Source organism: Pocillopora damicornis, chromosome 10, assembly GCF_964200805.1.
Source record: "Pocillopora damicornis chromosome 10, jaPocDami1.2, whole genome shotgun sequence".
In the NCBI taxonomy this organism is placed as follows: Eukaryota; Metazoa; Cnidaria; class Anthozoa; order Scleractinia; family Pocilloporidae; genus Pocillopora; species Pocillopora damicornis.
Window position 1 is genome coordinate 19,314,701 of NC_142679.1, and position 23,769 is coordinate 19,338,469.

The following is a 23,769-nucleotide window of genomic DNA, read 5'->3' on the forward strand; positions in this document are numbered from 1 at the left end:
AAATGTATCCTGCATTTAATTTTTCCCTTCCCTTTTATGAGCAATTTGGTGAACGTCGCTCGATGATTTTACAAATTTTAAAACAAGAAGTAAATCCGGTTTCCAATAAAAATATGCATATGGATAAGAACAAGGCGTAGTCGTGACAGGTAACCATACTGTAACACAACACCATTAAAATGAGCTAGTAGAACTTATAAGTTTTTGTATAAAAGGCGCGATGAATAAACCAGTTTTCGAGAATAGCATGGTCACCGATGATAAAGCTAAGAACTAAACGTTCACGCGTGGGTTTGCATTAAGAATGCGACAACTAGTTACAAACGGACGCTTTAGCTGATTCTACCGAATTACAATACACCGAGAACGAATTCTAAAGGCCGTTGTGACGGATGTTTTTTTTATACGAAGTGACAAATTTTGATTAAAGAATTCCGTTGGAAAATGATAAATCATTCATATATTCCTATTACGAAGTCGCAGTAGTTTGTAACAGCATATCGGGAAGGTCGGTTAGAACGGTGATTGAAACGAACAAGTTTTCTTGTCGTTGGTAGCAGTGTAGTATTTTAGTCCTGTTACATTGTAGCCAAAAAAAGCATGCAATTGCGAATTTAAAAAAATGTGCACGTCAAAAAATCGCACGCGCGCGCATAAGCTTGATACGTCTACCTCTTTAGAATATATGAGGTAATCATTTTGTTTTTCTATTCTATTATTTCTATTTTCTATTTTCTTCTATTCGTTTTTCTATTTAGCCTATTCTTTAAAACGTTAAACCGCCAACAATAGAAAAACAAAAGGATTACCTCATATATACTAACGGGCAGACGTATCGAGCTTATGCGCGCATGTGCAAATTTTTTGACGCGCACATTTTTTTAAATTGCATTTGCATGCGATTTTTGGCGCGTTTTATTCGCGTTTTTTGGTTAATGTATACACGAGCGGTAATGTAATTCTACAAGGAACTGGAAATATTTTAACAGCATTCTACTACAATTATTTTCTCTCTAAATGTGCATTATTTATTCACCTTCGATCCGCCATTTCTGAAATTTCTTGAGTAGTTCGTCTACTTCTACTTCAATGCTGGAAATAGTGGGAGGTAAACTACCTGAGAGAAGGTAGCAAAATGGTTTAAAGCATTTAACAGCATTCTTGGTTGATAGCATTATATAAGAGGAGGGGTTAGTTCATTCCATGTTTTAACATGTAATGAGTGGTGGAGATGTTTCGCAAGTTGCATGCAGAACTTAGATATTTGAGGGAAGATAATATAATTAGGAGTCCTATATGACAAACTAACACCTTTCTGCTTGTTACTTAGAAAAACAAGCCTAAAATACTAGTGCAACCATTTCCTTGCATCACTTTCCATATTTGTTTTGCCCTGTTCAACGGAGCCAATACACATGTTTTACTCACCTTTATCTTTTTGTCGCTCAAGTTCTGTGAGTAGTTCTTTTAGTTTTTCTTCAAGTTCAGCAGTTAAGAGTGCAGGGTAGAAAAAAGTATCTGAAAGGAAAGGTAAACAGAAGGATACACTGTATTTAGCATTCAGTGCCTTACTTCACATAAATGATTAAAAACAGGCATTTAACTAGCACTGTACATTGTGTTGGGGTCATGTGATAGCACAGTTATATTGTCAGTTTTCTGATTGATCTCCTATGGTCATAGTTGAAATCAACCATTTAGAAAAATTGTCTCATCATAATAAGCCACAGCTAACTTAATACTCCCTTTCACCACAGCACAGAATTAGCAAAAACTAAATTAAGAAAAATTTCATATAAAAGCTAACACTTTACATAATAGCCAAAAGTATAAAGGAAGAGGGATCATCTTTACTTGGGAATAGTTTCCCTTGAAAATAAATGAATTGAATAAAGAGTGGAAGTATTCATCAATAGTAATAAAATCATACTACAGGTTCTTTTAAATAAGGAATAATTTCCCTTGAAAAATGATATTTTGATACAGGGGTGAAAGCCTTTAATAGCAAGCTTGTATTTATTTCTCTCTGATAATGAATCAATAAACATTTTATATTCACCTTCCATTCTGAGCCTCTGAAGCTGATCACTTAGTTCAGCTGGTAATACCTCAAGATAATATGTCGAAAATTTAAGGACAGGAAAACTTCCTGAGAGCAAAGGTACACAGAAATATATTTAGCACTTAGTGCCTCACCTGATATAAAAATTTAAAGCATAATAACATGTGTAGAGGTCAAGGGAGCTATCTTTAAGTAATTCTTCAATATCACATGCCACAGTTAATCTAATGCTACCTTTTACTGAAATTATGGATTTAGAGGCAAACCTGAATTGAAAATATGTTCCTAACCAAAACTAAGTTGCTGAATAATAGCTGAGAACATTTAACAGTATTTATGGATGAAAGTAAAGACAGAAAAAGGTTAATGTCTCATGTAATAGTATAGTTTGATTGTCCAGGTGAGTGCAGTCCTGAGAAGGACTGTTGTTGGTAATGGTGAACTGACGTTTCGACAACCTGAGCGCAAGTCATCATCAGAGTCAAGTGAAAGGTTGTTGTCAGTCGAATGTACTTAGTCCGGTTTGTGTAAACTGATTGGTCAGTTTTGCCATGATGTTATTGGCTGTACAACTCAAGTGGTGTAGGTCAGTCGTGATTGGTTGGTTTGGATCTGTTAGTGAAGGTGGACATTACGCAAAGTAGAGCACATCTGATTAAGTGATCGGACGAAAGAGTTTACTTATGTTTGTTTGTTTCCACCCAGTCGTTGAAAGTAGTTGGTGCTGTAGTTTAGGCATTGCACAGAGTCCCGGTCAATAGTGTGGTTCATAAGTTGGTGATGTTCAGCGATGTGATTGTTGATATCGCCTTTCCTCAAACAAAAACTGGACTAAGTACATTCGACTGACAACAACCTTTCACTTGACTCTGATGATGACTTCTGCTCAAGTTGTCAAAACGTCAGTCACCATTACTGACAACAGTCCTTCTTAGGACTACACTCACCTGGACAATCAAACTACACTATTACATGTTACCCCTGGGTTCAAACCATTTACTGTGTTAATATCTCAGATAAGGAATCATTTCTCTTAAAAGTATTTACTGGAAAAAAAATATCAAAACATTTAATGCCATTGAGCTATTTACATGGCTAAAAATATTTAATCATCACGGTGATGATTACCTAGTGTTGAAAATGTTTGAATTTACTTTTTCAAAAGTAAAAGTAGATTGCTTGTATTTGAACAAAGATGCTTTACAACCGAAAAAAGAAAACTGTTGAAAAAGTATTCAGTCTACATGTGTATTATGTTTTATTCATTTCGATTTCAAAAGATGACTAAAAACCGCATTCAGGTTCTTGTATTCATTTCTCCTTTTTTTTCTTGAAGTTTCTTAGCTTCACTCCTACAACTTTTTTTGGACAATTTACACATCTATGAATTGTTCCACTTCTTCAATATCATTTGCATCAAAACAACAAGTCAGTGATTTGCTATGTTGTTTTCCTATTTTGGGACCATGATGGGGGAACTGGACCCAAAATGGAACCCATGCTAGACTTCAATGAGTCAGCAAAAAACAACTGAAAGTAGTAAACTCCACATCTTTTTATTCATTTCAAGGTGGTTTGATATCAGTTAAAAGAGTATATCAACTAAATCAACCTAAAAGTGGGTTTTTCCCCCAATAACAAAGGGAAAAACTCAACCAACATAAAGAACCCTAAACAGTCAAAAACTTTCAATAAAATACAACTTTGCACTTGGATTAATAGCTGAGCACCATGTTTCAATTACATTAACTTTAAAAATAAGTTCACCTTTCCTTCCCCAAGGTTCTTCTAGTTCTTTTCCATGACCAGTGGTGGATACTACAGTGAGAGGTGAAGTACCTGAGGGTAAAAATGCAGCCTCTCTTCAAATGTTTTATTCTCATTAGTGGAACTGTGTACAATTAGATTAATTTATTTATGCCACATCATTGCATTGAGCTAATTCTTCGAACGTGTGTCACATAATTTTTATCACTGTTCACAACAGCTTTCCATATTAACTTAATTAAATTAATACAAGTTTTTTTAATTTCCTTTTCACCTTCCAATTTCACTGTCTCCATAATCTTTGTCTTCTGTTCACTTTTTTCTCCTTTCCCTCACCATGGTTCTTCTAGTTCTTTTCCATGACCAGTGGTAGATACTACAGTGAGAGGTGAAGTACCTACGGGTAAAAATGCGGAGAGAGATTAGATGTTTTGTCGAAATAAGTAGAAATGTGTACAATTATATTAATTTATTGATGCCCCATTATTATCACATAATTGTTATTACTGTTCACAAAAGCTTTCCATAATAAATTAATACAAGTTTTTAATTTACTTTTTACCTTCCAATTTCACTGCCTCCATAATCTTTGTCTTCTGTTCACTTTTTTCCCATTGTTCTTTTTTTTGTGGACTTTCACTGCTTGAACTTGTGGAGTGGAATTCAGAGGATAAAGCATCTAAAATCAGATTTACAAGAGGAAAAACATTTTAAACCATAAACATACCTCAAACTATTTTTAAAAACACCCAACATACAAAAACTATTAGAAATTTTCTTTCATAGCCTCTCCAACAAGAGCCTTGCCAATTAATCTTTGATAAATGTTTGTAATTTAATTAACTAAGGAAAGACAACCACAGCCCTATGGAAAGGAAAATATTGCGCCAGATGTCTAAATAGAAAAGATAACAGGTTACTGGGCAGAGATGTTTAAGAAGAACAAAACATCAAGTGAAATGTCTCGAAAACAAATTGCGAGGGACATCCGGGAAGACCTTAGCCTTAAAGAGCAAGACAGTGTCACACGATTTGTGATTATGATTCAGTTCATTGCTCGTCTTAGAAAAGACGTTTGAAAATAGACGTGATGAGTTGCTTTCAGGTATTTACCAAAATTTTTCATTTCAGTTAGGATTCTAGCCATCATGCATCAAAACATAACATGAGTTGGCTTACCAAGTCTTTGTTGATGTGTTGTTGAAGTGAAGGTCCTGTATCTACTCCCTTCAGTGACACTCTGGAGCTACAGTTCGCTGATGATCTGAAATCACTTCATAGGAGCTGAAGCTATAACTTATAGAAAAATAAACTGGTGAAACAACTCGCTAAACATTTTAGTATTAGCAGTATTTCACGTCGATTATCAGTTCGGTTTAATGAATTATTTTGATTGGTTCATTTACTATCACGTGACAGCATTGAGAGCAAGAAAGACCCTCTCTCTGTTCCGGTTATAAGATGTGACTATTACACGACCCTGTTTGTTTTGTAGCCTGTAACGTAAGGTACGAAGTCTTTTGACGTGGATAACAGTGATGGTAAAGCAAGCTTAAAACGGCAGAAATCGCCAGAAATTACGACGGATACACAGGGCATGAGTAAGTTTTATTGATTTTACGTGTAAAATATTCATATTTCGAAATATTTATCGTTGTAAATCGACCATATTTCGTTCCCCATACTATTCTTTATAACGTGTTCAAAATTTCAACGGTTCCTCCCGTAACTTAACACCGAGTCACACAACGCGTGACGCTTTCATGAATTCATCGTTGGCTTTTTCTGGAGACGTGAGCTTGGGCCGCCTGTGGTTGCATACGAGCAAATGGAGTGTTTACGGGTAGACTTAACCGGGAAATTATATAATTTTCCCTGGATTATTTTACCAAAACAACTCCATTCGGATCTTTCCTTTGTTCTACGCACAGACGAAAATATTAGATTTTACTATGGGGAAAATACATGGTAGAGGGAAGTGTTTTCTTAAAATTGGACACCCGACATTCTAGAATTCTTACATAATTTCCACTTTTCGTGCGAAGGATAATGCGATATCCTGGATTCAAGTTAATTTTTTTTAATATAATGATAACTTTAACTCTTATTTTATGTCGTAAGATTCATATGTATGTTTAGGGGGATAGAACAAGTAAAGAAGATGTTAGAAAGATATTTACCAGTCATCAGATTGATGTGGTTTTTCATAGTGCATCATATGAAATGTCTGGAAGAGAGCAAGTTAGTATGTTGTACTTATTGAGTGATTGGTAGGGCCTGATAAAAAACATTTGACTCCAGTTTGTGGATTCAAAAATGTACAGCATTCTGATTCTGTGCTTGTTCCAAATTTCATGACTGAGAGTGTTAAACTGAATGAATGTTTCCCATTCTGGGCCACCCTTTCTCAGTTAAAACTGATTTGTTTTAGACTAAAATCCTGTCCAATCAATGTACCAATGCTGCTTTTTGCTCTCTGCTCCAGAAACTGGAATAAGTGGCTACATGATGGTTCATGTAGCCTAACACATTTCAATTGCAAAATTACTTTAGTATATAATCCCTTAGGTATCTGTGCATGTGTTATTTGTAATCAAGCAAGCAAGCAAGCAACAAAAGTTATTTGTAGCTTCTAAGAAAGTTGTATTTTCCATTCCACCCAGACCATTGACAATTTTGTTTGTTTCTTTATTTAATCCGTGTTTGTAATATTTTGTTTGTAATATGTTATAGTCTGGTGTGTTATTTACGTTACTAGGATATATACATTAAATATACTGTCTGGTCCCAAAACAAGCCTCTGTCTGTTGTGGTGTTTAATTGTTTAGTAAAAGCTGTTTTTGTTTGTTGACCTCTTGTTCAATCTTCAGTAGAGGACTGTTGTCTGTGGAAGTAAATGAATCGGATACTTTTTTTTCACAACCCAAGTGGAAGTTATACTCTGATCATTTGCCTCTGACAATGAATTCCACTTGCATTGTCTAGACACCATCCGGTCAGTTTGCTGAAGACTATCCTCTGCAGAGGTAGACATTGAGTATTTTGTCATTAAAATTCTGTAACAGTTTATTATTCACAATTTTTTTGTCATAATATTGTAGTTTTTGACATTGATGCTTTTCGAACCTTCTGTGTTAGCAAAGCTGTGTGTCTAACAAATGTTTTAATGTGGGATTGGTTTTTTTTAATTAACTGAAGGCAACATCTTTTACCTAGAATTATAATTTTACCTCAAGTATTAGATACTAGCTGTGTTTATATCCTTAATTGATGAATATGCAATTTTACTCATTAGAAACACAGTAGAATTTGAAATAACACTAATTAATTAAGCTTGAACCAATCAGCAGGGATTTTTTTATTTTACTCAGTTTGGATGTGGATAATTTTTTACCCATTTTGGTGAATGAATTAAAAAAACAGGTAACTTTGATGGCTGCAGCCAGCCAGTGTTTGTTAATGTAAGCAAGAAATTGATAGAGTTAATTAACTGTGATATTTCTGTGAAACTCAGAAAATTGCATGTAAACACCACAAATATTCATATATCATCCTATTTGACCTCTCAAAAGCTTTTGATAGCATTCAACATCAAAAGCTGCTTCTTAAACCCTCCAAAGTAGGAGTATCACCTTCAACTGTTAATTGGTTCAAGAGCTATCTATCAGGGCGCTCTCAATTTTTTCAAATTGATTCCACTCTTTCGGACCCCCTGCCAATAACACATGGAGTCCCACAAGGCACAATCATTTCACCATTGCTTTTCTGCATCTACCTCAATGATCTGCCCTCAGCTTCTAGTACATACATACATACATATACTTTATTTAAGCTCGAAATTCAGTGTAGCTGTAGAGCTAATATCTTCGAGAAAAAAAAAAGCTAAAATGAAATAAAAACATGCTATCTTACAATTTCAATATTATTTATAAACTATATACAACTAAAAGCTAAGAGAGAAAACTAAGAGGTAAACATAACTTGTAGACCTACTGTGGAAGAGCTTCATATCTGAGGATCTCCTGCTTGAATTCTAGAAAATTTAATGTTCTGTAAGTGTTTGGGGGTCGAGAGTTCCAAAATATTTTGCAAGCTAAGCATGAAAAAGAGTGCAGACCGTTGTTGTTTTTGGGTTGGGAAGGGACATGATATGATTTCCGCGCAAATTGTAAGATGAAGACTGTACCGTGAACATATCTTTTAAATAACCTGGATAATTCGTAAAGAATAGACTCTTATATACTCTTGTACTTGCAGCCTGGAGTCATATGTGGACAACTTCCAAGTATTACTGTCATTCCCACCGGCAGAAGTTGATTCGGCTATTGAGAAGTTTGAACAAGACCTGCTCAATGTGGTCTGATGGTGCCATGCAAACAACTTACCGATAAATCCAAGCAAGACCAAGCTCCTCTATATCGGAACTAGGCAGTGGATGAGTAGGATACCAGGAGTTCCCTAAGTGTCCTTCATTGGTTGGATACTACAACCAGCTACTTCAGCCAAGGACCTGTAGTCATTCTGGGCCCCCACTTAACTTACGATCACCACATCACAAGTGTGGTCTCGTCCTGCTTTTCTAAACTATATCAGATAAATTGGGTAAAGAAGAACTTTAACAAAGAAACTTTAAAATTACCTAATAGCATCAGTCTTTAGTAAAATGTTATGTTGTTCCACTGTGTGGTCAAACACATCAGCTGGAAATATCAGTAACCTACAGTCAGTCCAAAACTTTGCCAGCAAGATAGATTACGAACTCTAAGAAATTTGACCATGTAACTCCTTTGCTTCACCAATTGAACTGGCTACCTGTAAAGCAACTACTATTGTATAAGGACACGGTAACGACATACAAATGTCGGAATGACCTCACTCCACAATACCAGAGTGATAAGTTCATTGAGTGCTCTCGTATTCATGCTCATTACACGCACAAAGGGACTCACTTCAGATACCAATTTGTAAAACTGCCTCAGGCCAAAGTACTTTTACCTTTAGAGCAACTAGCTTATGGAACAGTTTGGACAATGACTCTGAGAATTGTACCTCCTTGAAATCTTTTAGGATTGCCATGAGGAAATACCTCCACACAGTATATTAGCATGAACCTTTAGAGCTTGTTTAGTTATAAATAATTACTATATTAATTTTTATTATTATTATTAATATTATTATATATCTTTATACAATTTTAAATATATTTTGGGAAACCTTTCAAGGAACATCCATAAAAGGTTAATTTAATTCAATATATTTTTGTGTGTCACAAAAAATCCCAATGAGGTGTCAGGAAACAAAAATTAAATTCCAAAAAACAATTATGGTTATTAGTTTTTGATTTTGAGGGTTACTTGTATGAGCAAATTTGAAAGTGGTTGGCAGGTGCAGAACTGACTTGATAGGATCTTATTAAATTGGTTCTCAGTAACAATAATGATTGTGGCTTGCATTGGGAGATAAGAAATCCCAGGGCAACATGCTTCACTAAAAATTTTTAATGAGGTAGAATATTCACCACATAAATTGATATTTCTTTTTTATTTGCACTGTCACCAACAAAATTTATGGTTCCTTTAATTACTATTTTTTTAGAACAATGACAGTAGTAACATTATCAATATCACAGCCTTACTTCAACACAACATCTGAGTATTCTCCATTCAGGGGACACCCTGGGACCGGGGCAAGTGTTCCCTAAATAAAGTTTAAGGTTTGTCAATGATTAACCCCCCAAAAAAAGCATTGTCTGAATTCTCATCAAGAATTGTCATCAAGTCTAAGTCATCAAACCATGTGCCATATTAGAAAGGTCATATTGTGAAAGCTGTCGTCATTGTGGTTAGGGTATACTTAACCTTTGGGGTCAGTCACATTTTGAGTGGTCAAAATGGACATTACAACCAGGCTTCGGAACCCAAAAAAGTGTTCTGATCCCCTGAATAGAGGAGTCCCTTCCATAGAGGTAATGGATACAAAGATATGATTGAACATTTTCCTGAGACCAAGTTTGTGTTCCCTGAATAGGGGTCTCCCAAATAATCTAAACAATGAAAATATAACGAAGAGATCAAGTATGCAATCCAGGGGACACCCTGGGACCAGGGCAAGTGTCCCCTAAGTAAAGTTTAGGGTTTGTCCATAATTAATCCCCCTAAATCCTTCCTTTGGCAAAAAAATTTATATCATCAAACCATGTGTTAGAAAGGTCATATTGTGAAAGCTGCTGTCATTGTGATTAGTGTCCCTTCCATAGAGGTAAAGGATACAAAGATATGATAGAACATTTTTCTGAGACCAAAGTTTGTGTTCCCTGAATAGGGGTCTCCTAAATAATATAACTAACATAGTGAAATATAATGAAGAGATCAAGTATGCAATCCAATTTCCATTACTCAGGTCTGAGTATCATGCAATTTTCCTCATGGTCTACAATTCCTTACTTCTATTTAGCACTGAGGACTTGGCGTTAAATCAACAGTATATCGCCCAGTAGATATTTTCCTTCCGTCCCACTATCTTTTTGCATGAAAAAGTATCAATCTTGTAAGGAGAAATTCCTTTTTGGTCAATTTGGGAAATGAAAGGATTGTAATTATAAGTACTCATGTGAGGAAGCATTTTAAATTAATTTTTGTCTCAATTTATGCTGGAAGTGCGAAAGCTGCAATTGGTAAGTTCATGCCATCACATTATTGTGAATATTTGTGTCAATAAATGAAGAACCCTTTTCATACTACTCAAATATTGTTAATGCGGTCATTCATGCCTGTATTCTCCGTGTGACGCGTCAGCAAATCTTTTCAGCAGAGTTTCTATCCTCCCTACTTCACTTAATGTAATGCAACTATTTGACGTATGCTGTGGTATGAGATTCTGCTTGTACCAAACTTTTATTCTGGTGTTTTCTGAGATGCCTCCGGTACCATGCCATTGTTTTTGTTAAATGAAGCAGAGATGGGAGAACAAGAGTAACATATCGAATTTGATCTTAGAAGCTATTCTGATCTCTTGATGAGACCAGATTTGTTTATGTAATGCGCCAACGGTTTTTGTAGCTGAATCAATTCTTCTCTCAACTTTGGGATTTGATGAATTGATGATGTTGACATGCTCAAGTATGTATCAGAATTGTTGCTTTTTGCTTTTCTCTATTAATTAATATGTCAGGTGAACAAAAGACCCTGGGAGTTAGACTAGTCAGACTAGTTAGATAGTATTAAGATTGCAAAGGAAGACTATGGCAAATTTAACAAACAACTTTGAAATACTCTAATTTGGTACAGAAAATTGATAGGACAAAGAGTTTTGCGCAGGTATCAAACACAATGAAGTTAAAAATCTCCTGTTGGAATTAAATGCCTATAAAAGCTGCAGCCCTGACAACATTCATCCAAGAATCTTAAAATGTTGTAGTAACTTACTATCCTCGCCCCTACGCACTTTGTTTAATAATTTATTCAAAATTGGCATAATTCCGAAGGCCGGGAATATAGCTGCTTATTGGTTCATTTGTTTTTGACACAGCTCAGAGTTATTCCGCTTTATGTGAAAGGTGCCAAAATCAGAGTGGAGAGCTACAGACTTGTTTCCCTAGCTTCTGTTGTCAGTAAATTTGCAAGAAGATTAAAAGGAAGTTCAAGGCTAAGTCCAGGCAGTTGGTTTTATGGAAGAGCGTTCCTGCCTACCAAAACTTTACTTGACTCTTTCCCACGATAAAACAGATATGTGTGTTCTTGCTCGTGTTTCCTTCACTAAGGCTCTGTTGCCAGCTAGATTCAGTAAAAGCCAGGATCGAAAAATTATAACAACATTTATTAAATTCAACTGCAGTCCTTGCACATATTCAATGTCCTTGGTTAATATACTTCGCAGTTTAGTGTGGTCCTTTAAAAAACATCAAATATATATTAAAATATGATTTCTACCGAGAGTTGAGAATTTTAGAACAATAACTTGCACATTATCAATTAGATTACATTACATTCTGAACTATTACAGTAAATTTAAAAAGAGATTGTACATTATAAGGACTACGTAAGCCGTAAAACAATTTCCTATCATTAATATGTAATTTTAGAGTAATACATAAATCTGCACTCCATAAAATCATCAGCTAGAATGAAAAAAAATTACGAGTTAGAGTACAAGCTTTGCACAAATGACTTACTAGGTAAAGTCCAAATAAACTCATTTGAACGAGTGTACAATTGGTTGTACAACGCCTACATTTGGCTTCGAAAACGGACAAGGCAGAACAAAACATTCCTTATTGTCCAAGTGTATTTCGATTACAGGGTCGTAACGAGGTATATGGGATCAGGGATCAAAGCCCTCGGGATCGGGATCAGCGTGTTTTCCATGGGCTCAAGGATCAGGCGTCAAAATTTTGTGGGATCAGGGATCAAAATTTTCATCACTTTTGGGATCAGGGATTAAAAATTTGCGTAAAAATACGGGATCAGCGACGAAAAAATATACCTCGTTACGACCCTGCGATTAAGCTAAACATTATACTCTTGGAGTCTACCAACTAAAAATTAAAAGCCTATGAAAATTGAGAAAATATGTTATTACTTTATTTGTACGTCACAAGTTCATGTAGACCTTTTAAAAGTTTTCTCTTAGAAGACAACGATATTCATTACTTAGGTTATAAAAAAATAATTCAATATCGAGAAAGATGTTTTTTTTCGTCTTGTCACGGGCGTGGGACGAAGAAAAAATTCTGAGTCCCCACGAGGAATCGAACCTCTGACCTTTGGATTCCGCGGTTCGATGCTTTACCTCTGAGCCACAGAGACTCCACGGTAAGCGAGATCTATTACGAAGTTGATATGACATGCATTCTGTATACTGCTAGGATCAGCAATATTGATAGGGTAATGTTTGTAGATAGAAATAAGAGAGATGGTTAGTTTTGAGCTCGGTAAAGACCGTGGAGTCTCTGTGGCTCAGTGGTAGAGCATCGGAGCGCCGAATCCGAAGGTCTGAGGTTCCGTTCCTCATGGGGACTCAGATTCTATTCTTTATCTCACGCTCGTGACCAGACGAAAAAAACATCTTTTTCTATTTCTTTACCGAGCTCAAAACTTACCATCTCTCCTATTTCTATCTACAAACATTACGCTATCGACGTTGCAGAACCTCGCAGTATGCAGGACGCGTCTTATATGAACTTCGTAGTAGACCTCACGCATTGTGGAGTCTCTGTGGCTCAGTGGTAGAGCATCAGAGTGCGGAATCCGAAGGTCTGAGGTAAGATTCCTCATGGGGACTCAAAATTTTTCCTATGTCCCTCGTTCGTGACAAGACGAAGAAAATATCTTTCTCTATTTCTTTACCGAGCTCAAAACTTATCATCTCTCTTAATTCAATATTTTTGGCATCTTATTGCAGCTACATCACCAGTATAACCTATTGTCTGTAGTTTAAAATTTGTTGTCACAAAAGTAACAACATTATTGCCAACAGACCCGTTATACGAAATTGCAGTTGCATTTATAGTCTATTTTTTAACACAGAGAAATTCGTCTACGAATAATGAACGTTGAATAATCGTTTGTGTCATGATAGTGAGTCATTTCTCAATTCTCGATCGCGATGTTTCGACTGCCTCACTGCTGATCAATTTTACTACTCCGTTCAACAAGTGATAGTGACTAGCAGGTCAGCTATCTAATTAATCAACTTGAACAATAATCTTCAAGTTGTCATTCATAAAAATGGAATTTATTTCATGACAAGCGAAACGTAACAGGAGGAACCTGTCAGGGCTTTGTGCCACTGACCTGTTCCTTGGTCTACTTTTTAGTTGAACGGAAAAGTCGTAGAGCTCCTTTATCTTTCCAGGCAGTACCAGTTAACATTTGAGACAAACATTTTTTTCCATCATCTGTTACATACCGATTTCCCTGGAGGTTTAAGCTCTGTAGTTTGCAGTTGGTATCAGTCAAGGCCTTACACAGGTGCTTGATTCCCTCATCTCCAAATCCATTGCTGCTTATGTCTAAACTTGTTAATGTACAGAATCCGTTGGTTAAGACTTCAGAGAATTCTTTGATTCCTCCATCTCCTAGTCTATTAAAACCGACTTTTAATTTGGTTAAAGCACAGTTAGTGCTGGTCAGTGCATCACACAAGTGTTTTAGTCCGTTGTCTCCCAACTGATTTTCATTGACGTTTAAACTTGTTAATCTGCAATTAACGCTGGTTAGCGCGCTACACAAGTGCATTCCTCCATTGTCTCCCCACTTATTGCAACTGACGTTTAAGCTTGTTAATCTGCAGTTAACGCTGGCTAGCGCGTTACACAATTGCATTATTCCTACTTCTCCCAAATCATTGTAACTGACGTCTAAATTTGTTAATCTGCAGTTTACGCTGGTTAGCGCGGTACACAGGTGTTCTAATCCTTGACTTTGTAAACCAATGTCATACAGTGTCAAGCTGTAAAGTTCACCCTGAGTAAGCGCTGTACTTAAGTTCTTCAAACCTTCATCAGATATCCGACTGTAAGCGAGAATTAATCTGGTTACTTTCCAGTCCCTGTTGGTGATCGCTTTACACAGTGTTACCAAACCAGGGTCGAACTCTGTTGGCCACGCCTTCAATATGCCTGACGTCGAACTGTATATCACTTCAATAAACACCTCCTCGTCCTCGTCCTTATTATAAATTTCATGATGGCTGCCCCATGGTGGTTCATGTATAGAGAGCTCATCCGTAAACAGCAGCACCACCTGCCATGCACCTTCTCTGATGTGAATAGTAAGGAATGTTTTCAATTCGTCTTTATCCATTGCTACCCGTAGTTCCTCTAAGGCACGAGGTGGTTGGAGTACTAAAGGATTAAAACAAAAGAAATATTAATTTTTACTTGAAAACATTACCGCGAAAAAAAAACTACCTTTACATTGTTTTAGTCTAAAAACTGACAAAGCACAGAAAACACCTAGGAAAATTGGACACAAAAATAATTTCGAGTCTCCGTGTTCGACTTATTGTTGAATCATCCCAAGTCAAAGGAAACCAGTTGGGAAAAAGAGGAGACGGACAGTATAAACAATAAAATGTCGTGCGATACCAAAAACATTAAACTAAGCCTATTTTCTTTTTCTTTTCCAAGAAGTCTTAAAATGTCAGCAAATCCTTTGCGAAGTTGTAAATCGTTGTCATAAAGTTTTATTCCAACATTATCTTTTCCCTCGCTAATAATCTAAAACTCTTGGAGTCGAAAATGCCCGCGAGAGAAGTTGTTGTTGTTGTTGTTTTTTTTTTTTCCCAATGTGGTTTTAAAGTTTCAGAACATTTTCAAGAACACAAGAGAAAAAAAATTGTTTTCACTTTGCAAATATAACAACGAAGTATTCGTGTTGATAAATTGAAAGAGACGTCTTTTTCTTGGTAATACGATCATAAAGTACTTAGGTTACACCACATAAGCGATCAGCCTTAGCATCAGAATTCTATGCACTTATGGACTGAGTAGAAGGGTCATGTTGGTCCGACCTGATCTTACTCAGTCAATCAGATTTTTATTCCATGAACGCCACTGTTCTCATTCTACTTTCTTCTCGCATGAACGCACGCTTGGCCCTGCAGCTTTAAATGCCCCTGCCAGCGCAACCGCGCACGGCCTTCATAAAGGGGTTTATTTGTAATTTCTTTTTTCTTAATAAGAACGGGCATTAGACCGCGCAGGTCATTTGATGATTATATAAAGATACCAGGTCTACTGAGAATGAAAATAACCTAACACAAGATCACAAATCTGGGTTTAAAAAAATCTCTTGACTATTACACAAACCCAGTATTTCTCAATAATCTTACGACCGAATATGGATAACTGGACATATGTTTCAAAGCCAATACAAGCTTATTTTAACAATGTTAAGTACCTTGCTTGCGTAAGTGAAGTTTAGCTGACTCATCTAATAAGTAACTGACATAGTCTTGGAGTTCCTCGGGTAAACTAACATCAAACTTCGCCAGTCCTGATCTAATGATCGGATACATGGTGTTCTCTAATGCGATCATGAAGGACACAAAAAGACAAACTATTTTAGTACTTACGGTCACATTCTCAGTTCAGAGAATTTATTAAAATGAGGCACTACTTGAAAGACAACGTAAGAGTCGATGTTGTCATTAACTGTGAAAGATCACGGACAAGCTTGGGTTCAAATTTACATTTGCCATTCAAAGATACCGCCAACATGTCTTGTCAATCATTTCTGACATGGAACATTAACGCAAAAATTTCTCAACGCACGAGCTTCACGAGGGTCTCAATGGGATGATGGCTTTTACGGCTAACAGTTAAAATTTTGGCCACATGAGGGCTAACTTCTTCTTGTTAGGGAGTTTAAAAGAAAAATTTCCCTGGTTAACCCTTTGTAATCTAACGTTAAGGATCTTGGAATTCACATCACATCAAATCTATCACGGAGCCTGAAAACAAGGCAAACAGCGTGCTCCGATTTATAGGTCGAGCAAAGGGCCCCAGGAACCCTGAATTGTTCTCGAAATGAATGAATTGCCAGTAATCAGATCCCTCTGTTATGCGCAAAGGGTTCTGGGATCGCCACGGGGCAAACAACGCAAATTGCTACAAAGAAATATATGGCCAAAAGTTGTTTTTTGCGTCCAAAAAAACTATTTTTGAGAGAATTCAGCGCTTTTCTGCAGCCGTCTTAACAGGAAAGGATGAAAGCAATGTTGATACGTGAAAAGTGTAAGTTTTTGTTTAGATAATCATGAGATATGTGTTAGAATCTTCCGATAAAGTCCTCTCCTTGAGCAAGGTTTATTGTGAAAGCGACATCTCGTAATGGTCATGAAATATCTCGAAATTAAGAAATAATTGCGAGTAAGTGACCCATTCAAGCTTTTCATTTGTAAATTAATGTATGCGGTATACTTCTGGCTCATTTCTAAGCTCGTTAACACAAATATTATTGGAAATATGCTTCGCGGCGATCACTGTGCTGTGTGAGGTTGTAACAACGATCGAAGGTACCCAGCAAAGAAAACTACTCTTCCTCACTTTGGAATATTGAGATTTTACTCCCCCAAGAGTAAGAAAGATTTCTTGTCGTGGGCTAGATCTATTAATCGTGGTCTGTTCAAATCATTTTGCACAAGGTTACAGAACTTCGGAATGTCTTACACCAACGTTGTCATGAAAGGGTACGATTGTGAGAGTAAATCTAAAAGACCTCCCCCAGAGATCCGATCTACACAGATCAAAGAGAGTCGCTCAAGGAAGAGAAAGCGAAATAGTGACGAAAGTGAAGTTCCAGTTGAGAATGAGCCCTTTGTGGAGGACGAGACTTTATTAGAAGAAAACACTGAATTAGATTATGTAGCCTCAGCATTCCCTACAGATACTGATCATGAAGCTAGTTTTCTTGTTGAATCAGCTACACAGACAGTGTCTAAGTCAAGTGAAAGAGAAGTGAAAATATTTAACTGACCAGGCAACTTGTTTTAAAAACTGTTATCGTTTCACAGGTGTAACTAGGTCTAGGCTTGATTTGGTTTTTTAAGTTTTAGAACCAAAGGCCGTTGAAATACGTCTCTGGAGGGTTAGTAAGAATACTAAAAAGTCATCAAAAAAACGAGCAGCTGAGACACAAAAACAGAGAAAAAAATGGTGGAGTCTTGACAAGATGGGAACTACTTGTTCTTACCTTAATGAGAACAAGAAAAGGTTTTGATGCCAAATTCCTAGCTGACACTTTTGGCATTAATTTTTCTGAAGTATCCAGAATTTACAATACATGGATAATATTTCTTTCTCAAGAGCTGCCCCTTCTAGTTCCATGGCCTTCAAGATCAGAATTACAAAAATGTCTGCCAAAAAGGTTAAAAAAATTTAAGAATGTAAGAGTTATAATTTACTGTCTTGAACTTTTCATACAAAAACCAAAAGTTCCTTCAAGCCAAAAGATCACATGGAGTAATTACAAACACTGGAACACTGCCAAATTGTTGGTAGCAATAACACCAACTGGTGATGTATCCTTCATTCCACCATTACGGACAGGATCCATCACTGACAAAGAAATTGTTAGGCAAAGTGGATTGCTAGACTTGCTTGAGGAGGGGGATGCAGTCATGGCTGACAAGGGTTTTGTGATTTGGGATCTCTTAACATTTAAGAAAATCCGCCTTGTCTCACCAGCCTACTGTCGAGGACCATGCCTATCAGTAATAGGGACAACACATAGCTGTCGTGTGGCATCATTAAGAACTCACGTTGAAAGAAACATTTTGAGATTGAAGCAATTTAGAATTCTTTCAGGAGTTATTCCACTTTTGTTAAAACCAGTGTTGATAGAATTATTTTTGCTTGTGCGGCATTAACTAATTTATGTGGAAGAAACATAAAGTAAGGAACACACTGTAGAAACAAGAACTTATATTTACTGAATTTGTTGATCTTCTTGTCTATGGGATAACTCTTTTGTGTGAAAATTGTCATCAGGTAAGGCTTCCATAAGGAAAGAAGGAACTATTTGCTGACAGTTAAACTTGTAAACTGCTGCTACAACAGTTTCCCAAAACTTATCATTAAAAGTAATTGTAACAATAAATATCCCTTTACTATTATAGGTAACAAAATCGCAAGTTTTTAAAACCTGCAACTGCCATGCCAGTCTGAACTTGGAAATAATGTAAATGATTTCTTGTCCAGAAAAACATTTCCATTTTCATCTTTTTTTCCACCAACAGTTAGTAGCAGGAAAGCAATTTTAGGGTCAAGGTCATCCCCTTTAAATGGACATTTTATCTCTACTACCATAGGGTCACAACACTGACATTTTCAAATACCATCTAGATTTGCTCCTACCCAAGAAGAACTGCTACTAATAAGGAGACCTGGCCCCTCAAGATCAAATGAACAGTGCTTTTTTTCATTGACTTTTGTGTAGTAAAATTTTGCATTTTCTTCTTCCTTTATACCATGTTCTATGGCTTCAGGATACACTTGGTTTTCTTTGAATTCTTTTTGTTCTGTGAAATTTTTAACAGTGAGTGATACATCAATATGAGGATCTTTTTCTAAAGTTTTTCGTCAGTTATAAAGAGATTTTATTTTTTCCCAGTAACTAAAAGGTGTCTCATCTCATGCTAGCTTTTGTTTTCGTGTTGTCCCATGGTTGCTTCGTTTATAGTCATGCTATCATTGTCTGAAAAGGTCAAGGCTTTTAGAAATTCTTCAGCTAAATTTAAAAGGTTGTCCTCTGATAGCTTATTAGAATTTGTCTTGACATAATTCTTAGCTTGGGATGATATGGTCAGGTGAGATATATTATTATCAAAATGAGAAGAACAATTTTCATTTTCATCATAATTTGGGGAAAACAATAAAAAATCAAGAATACCGGAACAAGGATCAATTTTTCAAATTTTCTTTGTAAAATCAATATTTTCTTTATGATTTATTTCCTTTCTACCTTTCATGGGTCTAGGATCAAGGGAATCAATCCAGGAATCATCGTATGGTGTTATTTTTCTTTTCTTTTTCATCAAAGAGCTTTTGGAAACTTTCATTTCAGACACAGGTGCAGGCTTGCGAGTGGGTGTTGGCTTGGGGTTCCAATTTGCAGACATAGAGGTGACAGACTTTCTTTGATTTGAAAGAAAATCATCAAGTTCAAACGAAGTTGCTCCTAAATGTCTGCATCTTTGAGCGGCTCCACCCTTGCACATACAGAATGCAGAATACACACACTCAGTTGAGTCCAGAACAAATCAGAGCCTGTAAAGTTTATCGCCCTCTCAAGTTTTTTTTGTTTCTGAGTTAGTATAACTCCAGCTACAAACACAAAAAAAGTACTGCCATCAAGGTCCTCTGTAGTGTTTACTCCAAGGCTTTGAACATGGCCATTTGTACATAAATTGTACTCTTCAAACCAGGTGGATAACTTGCTTTTATCATAAACAGTTTGCTCATAATCTGATGATTAAAAATGTCCATTAGTCCAGATGGAGGGAGCTGAGACAAATCATTGGTCAATGATGCCATTTGGAAGGGGTTCAAAATTTTTTGTCCTACTGGAAGTGTGAGGCGTCTTGACAAACATTCATCAATGGACTCATTTTCAAATTCAGGGTCAGTAGGAAGGTCCATAAAAGCAATTGCTTTAGCTAGGTGAATAAGTTCAGTTTTGCGGTAAGTGGAGACTTGAACACCCCGGGCAGAAATAAATGCTTTAATTTTTTTTACATCCATTTGATCAAAGTTGGAACCAGTAATTGTAGCAATGGCTTGTTTACAAGATGGTTACTTAGTAGTGGTACATGAAGTTTTGTCTGTTAGTATTTGGGAACTGGTCATAGTAGAATAAGATGGTTGTTGGAAAGCAGAGGGTTTAGTACATGTAGCTGGATTTAGCTGTTTCACACAAGAGGTTTGTTCGGCAGTGGTAGCTTTTGAAGATTGAGTTGGCTTTTCCGCAGTTGTTTTAGAGTTAGAAGACAATGTTTTTGTACTTAAAGAAGTTAGATCTTGACCGGGTTGCTTGGACTCTGTAGATTTAATCAAATGTGGTTTGAAGGAAGGATGAGTTTGTGACATTTGTTTCAAAGCTTTGGCGTATGAATTACCACCGCTTTCTAAATCTATTGAAACAGAGGATGCTGTATTCTCAGGCACTGGAGCACTACAACAGTTACCTCTAGGCAGAAGGAGATTAAAATGATTTGCCTGAGCATACTTATCATGATACATCAAAGTGATTGGACACTTGCACTTCTTTTTTATGAGTGACGAAAACGAATCAGTTTTCATAATCGGTTCAAAGTTGTATCATGTTTTCTGCGACGATAAGAAGGTGCAAATGGGTCGCTCGAGAAGTGATGCACAGCTGAAGATGTCCACAGTTTCAGCCCAAGTTCCCGTGATCTTGCTGTTTTTGACATGATCCTCCACGGAGTTCGAAGAGAAAAGTAGCGGCTCAAACACCTTCGGATTTCTCTCTATTAAACTAGAACTTAACCTGCGGATTTCTTCATGTTATTTCATCACTTATTTCATCATTCCAGAGGGCAATTGCTTGGTAAAAACAATTTCCATCTCCTCTGACGACGAATTCTCTCCTTTGAGGAGGTAAATTTCTGGAAGCCATAATTTGTATAAGAAAGACGTTAGCTAGTATTAAAAATGGCTGTGCACGTAAATTACTTTATTAGGTAATTTCCTTTGATTTATACGTAACTATGTGATGTTTCGAGAACATTACGAAATGACGATTTCACAATAAACCTTACGAAAGGAGAGAAATCTATCGATAGATTTTAACACATATTTCATGGTTATTTGATCAAAGACTTAGACTTCCCACGTATCAACATTGCTTTCATCCTTTTATGATAAAACGGCTGCAAAAAAGCGCTGAATTATCTCAAAAATCGTTTTATTGAACGCCGAGACAAATTTTCGCCATATATTTCTTTGTAGCAATTTCCGTTGTTTGCCGCGTGGCGATCCCAGATTACTGGCAACTCATTCAAGGTACACGAGTTTAGTACATCCAATACTTCATTACTGCTCTCCAGTGTGGTCTCCACACCTCAGAAAGGATTCGGCTATTTTCGAGAAAGTACAACGCAGAACACTTAGATATGCAATCAGAAACACCGGCCGAGATATGTCGTATGAAGAGCGCTTAAAGGTCCTTAAATGGCCAACTCTACATCTGTGAAGTTTATTTTCTTCGCTTACCGAGTGCTATAAGGCGGTTAACAGTCTTAACCGGCTACACCCATTTAAGTATTTTACATTTGCACATGATTTTCGACAGTTAAGAACCAACCATTTGCCATAAAGTGAAACCATTGCCCGCAAAGCAAAACAGTTTTAAGTATTCTTTCTGTGTGAATATAGTCAATGAATGGAATAATTTACCTAAAGAAGTTGCAAAGGCAAAAACTCTGAACATTTACAAGAACAGACTCAGATGCCATTTTACTAATGTTTTAGGAATTTTTGAACTATTTTACTGTGATTTTTAATTATTTAAGGAGAAAAACTTGAAAGGGGTAACCTCTTGTTTCCTTTTTACCTTTTATTCAAAATTTGAATTGTGAATAAACATTTATGTTATGCTATGTTAAGACTGACGGTTGAAATTCGTCAATTTTTCCGACTAAGAGGAAAATGTATTTTTATTATGGTAAACGGTTAGCCCCATTGAGGCCCTCCTACATGTACTACAGTTCACTCATATGCATTAGTACTACATGCAGTATTGAAGCAGCAATGTGGGAATGCTAACAACCTCTGGTAGCGCGATGTGGTCATCGTAACTCTGACGTTCGACATAAAAACTCAAGTTACAACCTGCATGTGTACACCTTGTTCTAAATTAGAGCACAATTTGACGCTTGCGGGGCCTTAAGACATCAAGGTTGTAAATGGATACCATTAAAAATGTCTAAGCACTCTGATAAAATGCTAGAGTTGTATCCAGGATTCACGACAATACCGCGCACTTAATGCGCGTACAAATCCCGAGCACTGCAAGTGCGCACCACGAAACTACGCATAACCTGAAACAGCACCTGTAATTTTGCATATGTACCAACATTTGAAAGTTTATATGACCATGATGAACTTATCCTAAGAAGCCAGTTTCTTTTCTTTCATTCTTTTTTTTCCCCAAGTGCAATGGGAGGTTGTCTCCTTACTACAAGACGGCTGATGGCTGGGTTGCCAGGAGTTACCACTTGTGAAAACAGTCTCCATCTAGGTGCTGGGTGCCAGCGTAGTAACGTAACTTATATCTTACGCCTCCAATGGGCATAACAGTTGTTAATAATTACTGCAGTAAAAGACTGCATTGCAGGAGTTCAGTGGGAAAATATACTTCGATAAAGAAGTGGAAGTGTTTAATAGCATTCTACTAAAATTGTTTTTTCTCTAAATGTACATTATTTATTCACCTTCCATCTTGACTTTCTTAAGTTCCTGGCGTAGTCTAAATACTGTTCTAATGGTAGGAACATGGGAATGTGAACTACCTGAGGGAAGAAGTAAACAGCAAAATGGTTTAAGGAATTTTTAAACACCATTCTTGGTTGATAGCATTGCACACGAAGAGGGGTTACCTTTAATATAGAGTAAATACACATTATTCAATGCTTCAACACGTAAGGAGCAGCGCAGATGCTTTGCAAGTTGCATGTAGGCAAGTTGCAAGTTGCTGAGATATTTGAGAGAAAATAATAGGAGTCCTTTATAGCAAACTCAAAGAAAGTGTTTCACCTTTCTACTGGTTACTTAAAAAATCAAGCTTAGAATACCAGTGGAACCATTTCCTTGCATCATTTCCATATTTCTTTTCCCTTGTTCAACGGAGCCAATACACATGTTTCACTCACCTTTCATGCTTTTTCTGAGTGTAAGTATCCAAATAAATTGTTGAAGTTGTTCTAGTTCATCTTCAAGATCAGTAGAAAAGAGTTCAGGGGGAGGCAAAGTACCTGAAAGGAAAGGTAAACAGAGAGATACACTGTATTTAGCATTCAGTGCCTTACCTCACATAAATGGTTAAAAACAGGCATTTAACAAACACTTCACATTGTACTAGGCTCATGTGAAGAACTGAAAGTATTAGATAACTATCTCACTTAATAATTATAAAGGAAGAGGGATCATCTTTACTAACGAATAGTTTCCCTTGAAATGTATAATTCGAATAAGGAATGGAAGCATTCATCAGTAGTAATAAAATCAGACAACAGATTCTTTTAAATAAGGAATAATTGCCCTTGAAAAGTGATAATTCGAGACTGGGGTGAAAGCCTTTAATAGCATTCTTGAAGGAAATGTGTTCATTCGCTCTCACAGTTTCCAATTTAAGATCAACTTTCAGAAGGTTAGGAAGATTAGTCAAAATTTCCGATATAAATACATGTTCCGCCAAAAG

The 23,769-nt window shown here is 36.5% G+C and overlaps 2 protein-coding genes and 1 long non-coding RNA gene across 6 annotated transcripts in view; 1 reads left to right on the forward strand and 2 right to left on the reverse strand.

The window, feature by feature from the left end:
- Window positions 1–23,769, reverse strand: part of LOC113684493 (uncharacterized) — a 78,727-nt gene that overhangs the window by 13,478 nt on the left and 41,480 nt on the right. Inside the window, exons 3-7 of one of the 3 annotated variants that reach the window (XM_089185221.1) lie at window positions 4,392–4,508; window positions 3,830–3,901; window positions 2,060–2,149; window positions 1,429–1,518; window positions 1,037–1,117 (exon numbers count right to left, since the gene is read on the reverse strand). The exons of 1 other annotated variant lie outside the window; for it this stretch is intronic. In XM_089185221.1, coding sequence (XP_089041347.1) covers window positions 1,037–1,117; window positions 1,429–1,518; window positions 2,060–2,149; window positions 3,830–3,901; window positions 4,392–4,508 — 450 coding nt within the window. The remainder of the gene's footprint in view (window positions 1–1,036; window positions 1,118–1,428; window positions 1,519–2,059; window positions 2,150–3,829; window positions 3,902–4,391; window positions 4,509–23,769) is intronic. One more of the 3 variants, XM_089185223.1, reaches the window with a different exon arrangement.
- Window positions 5,294–9,150, forward strand: LOC149039280 (uncharacterized). Of its 2 annotated transcripts, XR_016180233.1 has the most exons (4): window positions 5,294–5,430; window positions 5,969–6,070; window positions 6,700–6,855; window positions 8,087–9,150. It is a non-coding gene; the product is annotated as an uncharacterized LOC149039280 (long non-coding RNA). The 2 variants fall into 2 exon arrangements; XR_016180234.1 differs by lacking the exon at window positions 5,969–6,070.
- Window positions 11,627–16,440, reverse strand: LOC149039281 (uncharacterized). The gene is made up of 2 exons (XM_089185235.1): window positions 15,730–16,440; window positions 11,627–14,672 (listed from the first exon to the last, which is right to left on the reverse strand). The coding sequence occupies exons 1-2, from the start codon at window positions 15,866–15,868 to the stop codon at window positions 13,633–13,635; spliced, it is 1,179 nt and encodes a 392-aa protein (XP_089041361.1). The 5' UTR covers window positions 15,869–16,440; the 3' UTR covers window positions 11,627–13,632.

Coding starts and splice junctions, on each gene's coding strand:
- LOC149039281 (XM_089185235.1), bottom strand. CDS start 15,868: ATGATCGCATTAGAGAACACCATGTATCCGATCATTAGATCAGGACTG. Junction 14,673..15,729: donor ACTTCACTTACGCAAGCAAG/GTACTTAACATT, acceptor TTAATCCTTTAG/TACTCCAACCACCTCGTGCC.